This window comes from Terrapene carolina, unplaced genomic scaffold (genome assembly GCF_002925995.2).
Source record: "Terrapene carolina triunguis isolate 2854851 unplaced genomic scaffold, T_m_triunguis-2.0 Scaffold236, whole genome shotgun sequence".
In the NCBI taxonomy this organism is placed as follows: domain Eukaryota; kingdom Metazoa; phylum Chordata; order Testudines; family Emydidae; genus Terrapene; species Terrapene triunguis.
The window spans coordinates 8438493-8447436 of NW_020664587.1; the positions used below are offsets into that span (position 1 = coordinate 8438493).

Here is an 8944-nt window from a genome sequence, read left to right on the forward strand (position 1 = left end):
CTCCCATGCCCACCCCTCCCTGATTTACCCTGCTGTCTTGCAAATTGCTGCTGGCGGGAGTGGGGGAAGACTCCTGCCTCATGGGGGCCGGGGGGGGGCAGCAGTTCCTCGTTATTTAGCCTGTTTCAAGCAACAAGGCCGGAACAGCTGGGCCCAGTCTGAGAGCAGCCTGCGTCCTTGCTGGGTCCCACCCCAGCCCCCCTGCTGCACGGGGGGTGTTTGCTGCCCGTTTAATAGTGCTGGCGTTCGCGCCCCACTGGGCCGAACGGGGGAGCCTCCTGCTTCTCTAGGTGCTATCAGTCCTAGTAGCATGCAGCTCCAGAGGAGCGGCTCACCGCAGGCCTGGTCGCACAGCCAAAATGCAGGGCGACCGGGCTGCAAAAAATCCCACGCCCTGTGAGACGTAGCGCGGTGGCCCTGACGTGGCTGGGCGGGTGGAAGGGATCTTCCGTTCACCTAGCGACTGCCTCTCGGGGAGCTGGATTGACCACAGCGATGGGAGAACCCCGAAGCTGCTACGTACAGTTCTTCAAGGAACTGGGTCAACCCCCATGAAGAGCTTGGCTCTGTGAGGGGGGCTGGGTTCCTGCCATCCAGAGGGGACAACTGATGGGTGTGCGGGGGTGGAGATTTGCTCGGTGCTGGGGGTGAGCGCCCCCCATTGCAAGACGAGCTGCCCATCAAGGTGGGGGACATTACATGGGGGTCTCTCTCCTCGCCTCGGGCTGCTGACGTGGGTCCCCAGCCTGACCGCCAGGAGCCAGACCCCGGCCCTCTCTTCTCTGGAAGGAGGAATGAAGCCAGGTCCCCTGAAGAGCCCCGCACTGCCTGTGGGGCGCGGGGGAGATGGGGCCTGGGGCGTCTCCGCTCCGGGCCCATCCATCCTCTGGAAACGCTGGGAACAAAGAACTTTTCTTTCTCTCGTCCCCTTCCTTCCTTCCTTGCAGACCCGGGACGGGGGGAGGGGACGGCCAGGCTGTAATGGATCCATTTCCAAACCTTAGTGCCAGGTGCTTGCTTCTCCAGGCGACTGGGTGGAAGGAAAGGGCTGGCTGGCTGGGCACAAAGGGGAATACAAAGGGGCTTTCTCTCAGGCCACAAGGAGCGCAGGTTGCAAACTTTAAGCAGTAGGTGGGAGTAGCTCTGCTGACGGGGAAGGGGAGGGGGCAGTGGGGAAGGAATCCAGGAGTGCACGGGCTTAGCTGGTTAATATGCATCAACACTTGGAGGAGGATCCGTAGCTCACAGGGGACACCTAGCGGTGGTACGTCCGCAAAGCCCTTTCCCTTGGTGTGGGCTGCTTGGCACTCTCCGTCTGGTGCAAAGGGACCAGGAGGCTGAAGGAGCAGGCTGGAAAATGTGCAGAAGGTCCAGGGACTGTGGAGCAGGTGTACAAAGTCCAGGGGCAGCATCCCTGCCCATGGGACAGGCTGCAAGGGCCGGGGCAGATCCCCAGCCTAAGGGCAGGTGTACAAGACCCAGAGCAGATTCCCAGCCCGTAGCTCAGACGCGCAAGGCCCAGGCAGATCTGTAGCTCAGGCGTGCGAGGCCCAGCCCGTAGCTCAGGCGTGCAAAGCCCGAGGCAGACCCCAGCCCGTAGCTCAGGCGTGCAAAGCCTGGGGCAGATCCCCTGCCCGTAGCTCTGGCGTGCGAGGCCCAGCCCGTAACTCAGGCGTGCGAGGCCTGAGCCAGATCCCCGGCCCGTAGTTCAGGCGTGCGAGGCCCAGCCCGTAGTTCAGGTGTGCGAGGCCGAGTCCATAGCTCAGGCATGTGAGGCCCGGGGCAGATCCCCAGCCCGTAGCTCAGGTGTGCGAGGCCCAGCCCATAGCTCAGGCGTGCGAGGCCCAGGGCAGATCCCCAGCCTGTAGCTCAGGCGTGCAAGGCCCAGCCCGTAGCTCAGGTGTGCAAAGCCCGAGGCAGATCCCCAGCCCGTAGCTCAGGTGTGCAAAGCCCGAGGCAGATCCCCAGCCCGTAGCTCAGGCGTGCAAGGCCCAGCCCGTAGCTCAGGCGTGCGAGACCCGAGGCAGATCCCCAGCCTGTAGCTCAGGCGTGCGAGGCCCAGCCTGTAGCTCAGGTGTGCAAGGCCAGGCACAGGGCAGGTGCATTACCTGTGTTTGAAAGGAGCAGATGGCGCCCCAAATCCCATGCTCCGGTGTTGGTTTTACCCTGCCCGATGGCAGCAGAAGGGCACTTCCCCCTTGGGGGCCAGCCAGGGCTCAGCCTGCATTGAATGAAAGGGTTAGCGAGATGCCTTCAATCCTTGCCTTGGTGCCAGAGCTTTGGGCCAAATCCAGCCCATGCCATAGGCGCATGCAACCCCTGCTGGTTTCCATGGGAGTGGCCCCTGCTATGGAATTCTTACTGTGGCCCCGATACCACGGTGATGGGCACATTAGAAATCGACAGGCCGTGCCAGCCGGGGGAGCTCGGAGTGAGTTAGCCGTCCAGAGTCCGCCCCAGCCCAGGGTGAGGGAGGGGAGTCGGTGGGGGGGGGGCTACAGACACAGGGCTGGGGTCTCTGAGCTGAATCTAAGCTCCAGGCTGTGCAGGGAAGGCCCTGCTCTCCGGGCTAAACGCCTCTTCTCTTCCCTTTGCAGAGAACTCAAGTGTAACAGCCGGAGCAGCAAGGCCGAGGGTAAGTGCCATTCCTGGGGCCTTTCACCCGGCCCGGGCCCTGCAAGGGGGGCTGTGGGGCAGCCGCAGGACTGGCTGGGGGGCAGTTTGGGTACCGGCGGCCTCACCCCTGTAAACAATTCCCAGCAGCTCCCGTTCCCCTGCCCCCGCGGGAGGGCTCTCCCCAGAGGGGCTTTCAGTTCTGACCCCGTACCAGGGCTGGGGCAGGGAGCTCTGTGAGTAAGGGGGCCCCAGGGATTCCTGGGACGCTGCCATAGAGAGGGGTAGGGGTCCAGCCCTGGCAGGCTTCCGCTGGGGGGCAGGGGGATTTTGCTAGCGGGCATCGGCTGTGGCTTCTGTGTTGGAGAGGAATGGAGGGTGTTAGCTAGCAGGAGAAGCTTTCCAGCTCTCAGGGGGTTCCGCTGTGGAGCAGGATCCTTCGGGTGCTTGTGGAATCCCCGTTTGTGAAGGTTTTTAAGAACAGCTTGGACAAACACCGGCAGGGACAGTCCAGGTGTACCGGGTCCGTCCCTTCCAGCCCTCCCCAGGAGGCATCGCTGTCCCATGCTTTATGGAGCAGTCACCCCTCCCTTGGAAGTCCGCAGGGTGCCAAGCTAGCTGGCCCAGCGCTGCCCTGCCCTGCATTAAGAGCCTGACTTTGCTTCTGTGCCCGTTTCAGGTCCATGCATCGGCTTCCCCGACACCCATGTCAGCAACTGTTCCACCAAGAGGCACCCGGGGGAGGAGGAGTTCAGGATGCGCGTGAAGCCCCCAGGCCCAGTGGTGACGTCTGGTGCCATCCGCAGCTCACCTGACTACGTCCGCGAGCCCAAGTTCTACCAGACAGGGCATCCTGGGCAGAGGCCGGCAGCGTGCCCAGCAGAGAAGGCCTTATCCTGCAGCGTGCTGAGCTTCCCTGAGGGTTCCTGCCCGGCACTGGGCCGGGAGCACCAGTCCAGCTCACTGCTCCATGGGGACCCGGCTGACAGGTGCCAGAGCCTCCACGCCCTTGGTCCCACCAAGGGAGAGGACTTCTCCTCAGCCAACGCTCTGGGCTGCGCCAGCGACCCCCGGATCCTGGTGGGGGGCCTGGATGAGACAGCCACCCACGACCGCGCCCCCAAGACCTTCTCCAATGCGACGTTGGCCTCCGGCCGCTGCAACGTCGACAACATCGTCTCGCTGCTGAAGAGCAAGTGTGGTAACGGGCGAATCAACCTCCACCCGGTGGTGCAGCTGATCGACATCATGAAGGACCTCAACCGGCTCTCCGAGGACCTGAAGAACAGCGGCGTCCACCTGGACTGCGGCAGCCTGCGGCTCAACAACCACCCGGCCCCCGGCGAGGAGAGCCGGACGCCGGCCAGCACCGGGGACCGAGATCTCCAGTACAGCTTCTTCTCCTCGGCCACGCTGGCCAACAGCATTCGCAGCCCGGAGGAGAGGGTGGGACAGTGCAACGCCAAACCCGAGCCGCCCCGGCAGACTCACTCTGCCCTCTCTGAGGAGGAGATGGAGGGGGGCAGGGAAAGTTCCCAGCTGCCAGGATGCCAGAGCAGCGCTGCCCCGGCCTCGAAGCCACCCGGCAACCCAGACGAAGCCAGCTGCTCCGAGCCAGACACCACGGATTACTCTGAGCTGGCTGACGCAGATATACTGAGCGAACTGGCCTCGCTGGGCTGTCCAGGGGCCCAGTTGCTGGAGACTCAGTCTCTGGAGCCCCAGCCCCAGTTGCTATCAGCCCAGGAGCTCGATTCCCAGTCCCAGTTACTAGATTCTCAATCTCTCGAGTCCCAGCCTCGGCTCCTAGATGCCCAGACGCTGGAGCCCCTGCCCGAGTCCCTGGAGCTGCAGAGTCTAGAGCCGCTGCCAGAGTCGCTGGGGCTCCAGTCTTTAGAGCCCTTGTCCGAGTCTCTGGAGCTCCAGTCTCTAGAGCCCTTGTCGGAGTCTCTGGAGCTCCAGGCCCTGGAGCCCCTGTCTGAGCCTCTGGGACTCCAGGGCCTGGATACTCTGCCCGAATCACTGGACCCCCAGCTCTTAGACTCCCAAGCCCAGCTGCTCGATCCCGAGGCCCAGTTACTGGACCCTCCGTCTCTAGGGCCCCTGCCCAAGTTGCTGGAGCCGCAGCCCCAGCTCATGGCAGCCGAGCCCCTGGGGTCCCATGCGCTCCAGCCCCGCCTCAGTAGCTGCCGGCTGGGAGAGGTGATGAAGCGGGGCTCCTGCGCAGGGCGGGGCGCGGGGCGGGGCGGGGACGACCACCGGAAATACGCACTGCGCAGAACAGACAAACCAAAGATGCTCGGTCGCCGGCGGCGGGCGGGGCGGGGCCGGAGGGCGGAGGTCTCTGCCGAGAGCCGAGTCCTTCCCCTGGCCATGCCAGCAGAGGTAGCGACGGGGCCGGCCGAGCCCAGCGTATCCATCCTGTTGGCAGCTCCCACCCCGGAGGCCGACGACGTCCAGAAGGCAGCCCTGCAGGCCAAGAAGGGCAAATGCCGCGGGGTGCGCAAGATGGTGGTGAAGATGGCCAAGATCCCCGTCTCCTTGGGGAGGAGGAACAAGACCACCTACAAGGTCTCCTCCCTCAGCAGCAACCTGAGCGTGGAGGGCAAGGAGCTGACGGCCCGCACGTCCATGGAGCCCACCCCGCTGCTGAAGATGAAGAACAATGGCCGCAATGTGGTGGTGGTCTTCCCCCCGGGGGAGATGCCCATCATCCTGAAGCGCAAACGGGGGCGGCCCCCCAAAAACCTGCTGCTGGGGCCAGGCAAGCCCAAGGAGCCCACCCCAGAGGTGAAGAAGAGGAGGAGGAGGAAGCAGAAACTGGCCTCGCCCCAGCCCTCCTACATCGCCGACACCAACGACAGCAAGGCTGACTACTCGGATGTGCTGGCCAAGTTGGCCTTCCTGAACCGGCAGAGCCAGTGCTCAGGGCGCTGCTCCCCACCACGCTGCTGGACCCCCAGTGAGCCTGAGTCCATCCACCAGGCCCCCGATACGCAGAGCATCTCCCACTTCCTGCACAGGGTGCAGGGCTTCCGCCGGCGCGGGGGCAAGGCGGGCGGCTTTGGCGGCCGGGGTGGGGGCCACGCCGCCCGCTCGTCCCGCTGTTCCTTCAGCGATTTCTTCGAGGGCATCGGGAAAAAGAAGAAGGCCCCCGCGGCCGTGCATGCCGACCCCGTCCACCCGCGCAAGCGGGGCCGGCCAGAGCCGGATCCCGCGGGGAAGCCCAAGCGGAAGAGGCGAGCTCGCAAGAATGGGGTTCTCTTTCCAGAGCAGAACCCCAGCCAGAACTTCAGTGACGGCACCTCGGAGTGGGCTGGGGACAAGGGGAGCCCGTGGGCGCCCCACCACGGCCACCTCTCCAGCCAGGCGAGCAGGAACTGCAGCTACCAAGGGGCAGAGTCCCGGGCGTTCCACTCCTCGGCGCTGGAGTCCAGCTCTTCCAGCCGGGCCGGCTTCTTCACCGGGAGCAACCCATCCTCCCAGACGGAGGTCAACCAGGAGAGGCACAACCTCTTCACTGGCTACTTCCGCTCCCTGCTGGACTCGGACGACTCCTCAGACCTGCTGGACTTTGCCCTGTCAGCTTCGCGGTCCGAGTCACGGAAGTCCTCGGCCACCTACACAGCCCCGCCCAACACCGTGCCCAGCCAGCGGGGCCTGGCCTCCTACCCAGGCAGGGGCGCCAAAGTCACGCCCGCTGCCGCCGCCACCACCGAGGCACCCTTCCACGTGGTCATGCCGAGCCGGCAGTCCTTCTCCCACAGCCGGGCAGCCGGCTACGGGGTCTCCCAGGCCGCCTCGGATTGCCGCGGGGCCGACGCTTTCCAGAAGCTGGTGCCGCCCTCGGCCGTCTCCAGGTCGCCCACCGCTCACCCCACCGCCACCGCCAGCTACGCCCAGTACAGCAGCTACGGCTCGGGGCAGAGCGTGACGCCCTCCAGCGTGTTCCAGCCGGGAAAGCAGTACCCCGCTGCCCAAGACTGTCCCAACAACAAGGACTGCAGCTTCGCCTACGGCAGCGGGAACAGCCTCCCTTCGTCCCCCAGCAGCGCCCACAGCGCCGGCTACGCCCAGCAGACGGTGGGGCCCAGCTTGCCACTCAGCAAGGCCTCCTTCTTCACCAGCTCCGAGCTGGGCCAGTTCTCCAGCTCCTCGCACACGCCCCTAAGGTGCGACAGCCGGGCCAGTACCGTGTCCCCCGGCGGCTACATGGTCCCCAAAGGTTCGGCTTCTTTCCAGCCCTCATCCGAGAACTGCCGACAGTTCCCCAGCGCTGCCCAGTGGACTTTCCGACAAGGCTATGGTGGGCTGGACTGGAGCTCCGAGGCCTTCAGCCAGCTCTATAACCCGGGCTTCGAGTGCCACATCAACGAACCTAACGTCATCCTGGACATCTCCAACTACACTCCCCAGAAGGCCAAGCAGCAGACGGTCTCGGAGACCTTCTCTGAGTCCTCCTCCGACAGCACCCAGTTCAACCAGCCGGCCGGGTACAGGCGAGCCAACAGCGAGGCCTCGTCCAGCGAAGGCCAGTCCAGCCTGTCCAGCCTGGAGAAGCTCATGATGGACTGGAACGAGGCCTCCTCGGCCCCGGGTTACAACTGGAATCAAAGCGTCCTGTTCCAAAGCAGCTCCAAGCCCGGGCGGGGAAGGCGGAAGAAGGTGGACATGTTCGACGCCTCCCATCTGAACTTCTCCTCCTCTTCCTCCTCCTCCTCGGTGTATCCCTCCAAGAGGAGCACGGGGCCCAGGCAACCGCGGGGCTCCCGAGGGGCCTGCGCCTCCAAGAAGGAGCGGGGCACGGGGAAGGCCAAGTTCCCCACCAAAGCCCAGCAGGTCAACGCACTGTTTCAAGAGAGCACGGACTTGGGGCTGGATTATTACAGCGGCGACAGCAGCATGTCCCCGCTCCCCTCCCAGTCCCGGGGCTTCGGGCTCGGCGAGCGAGAGCCGGGCGACTACGCTGGGCCCTACTCCATGAACCCCTCCACCCCTTCCGACGGGACCTTCGTCCAAGGCTTTCAGAGTGATTCCCCCGGCCTGAGCCAGACGGACTTGGAGAGCAAACACTTCCCCGCCCTGCCGCACCAGCTGGCCGCCCCGGCCCAGCAGACGGTGTTCGAAGCCAGCTTGCAGAAAGTCTTCTCGCCCAACTGCTCCCCGACCCTGGCCTTCAAGGAGGACCTGCGGCCGAGCGACATCCGCAAGCTGCCGGCCTGCGAATCACTCAAGCACAGCATGCCAGGGAGCGGCCTGGCCCACCCCGCGCACATGGCCTGCCGAGACCTCCCCATGCCTCAGCCCCTCTACGACTCCCCCAGCTGCAAAAACCCCAGCTACTGGTACTCCCCCAACTCCAGCACCAGGAGCCCCCCCTACGAAAACAAACCCGGGGCCGGCCTGCTGGTGGACTTCATGGGGAGGGCTGACGCCTCCTGCCTCAACCCCCACCTGAGCAACCCCAACCCCTCCAAGGGCGAGAAGGAGCCCCTCGAGATGGCCAGGGCTCACCACCGGGGGGCGTACGCTTGCCCCTTGATGAATGACTTGAATATCTCCCCAGTACCGAGAGACTCTATGCTGCAGCTGCAGGACAACTACAGGTACCCGAGCTTCCCGCCCCAAGGGCATCCGATCATGGCCGCGGCCCAGAAGAGCGGGTTTTTGGGTCCAATGGTAGAGCAACACCCCGAGGACACTTTTACAGTCACCTCATTGTAGTGTCATCTAAAGTGCCAACCGGACAACGAGGTTTTGTTACAGGGTAGGTTCTGGGGGGGCTCGGGGGGAGGGGAGGCACCGAGCTTGGCCCCTAACACCCAGGGACGCAGGCCTGGGCCGCCATGTTGGGAGGGCATGGTTAATCTTGGAGGATAAAGCGGGAGGGGGCAAGGATCGAGGGAAGGAATGGAAGGGGAAGCCCCCCGGGACAAGGGGGGGGCAATGAATTGATGGGTAGAGGGTGTGAGCTCAGCCCGGGCTGGGGAGCGGATCCCCCAGCAAGGCTCAGGTGACAGGCTCGGGGTCCCGCGAGAATGCCCAGAGGGGAACCGGTGCGTCTCCCGTGTTCACGTTTCTGCCCACACGCGTGCACAGGAGCTCTCACGTTACCCAATCGGGGAGGTGACACCCTGATGCTAGTGTCTCTGGGCGTCTAGCTGCAGTATGTAGAGGAGACCGGTCCCTGGGGGGTCAGGGTGCAGGGAGAGGACTGTATAGCCAGCATGACGGTGCCATAGAGGTTTCAGAACATAACTGGCTGCTTCTTGGACTGCTCTCACCTTTCTGTAACTGGGACCTGGGCATCTTGCCCCCCTGGATTTGCCAG

General features: G+C 64.5%; 1 protein-coding gene across 4 annotated transcripts in view; it reads left to right on the forward strand.

The window, feature by feature from the left end:
• The window catches only part of AHDC1 (AT-hook DNA binding motif containing 1), a 100404-nt gene that overhangs the window by 89753 nt on the left and 1707 nt on the right, over positions 1-8944 (forward strand). For 3 of the 4 annotated variants that reach the window (XM_026657108.1, XM_026657107.2, XM_024203349.2), the window contains 2 exons: positions 2598-2635; positions 3293-8380. In XM_026657108.1, the coding sequence (XP_026512893.1) occupies positions 2598-2635; positions 3293-8337 (5083 nt within the window). In that variant the 3' untranslated portion in view covers positions 8338-8380. The remainder of the gene's footprint in view (positions 1-2597; positions 2636-3292; positions 8381-8944) is intronic. The other variant, XM_026657109.2, reaches the window with a different exon arrangement.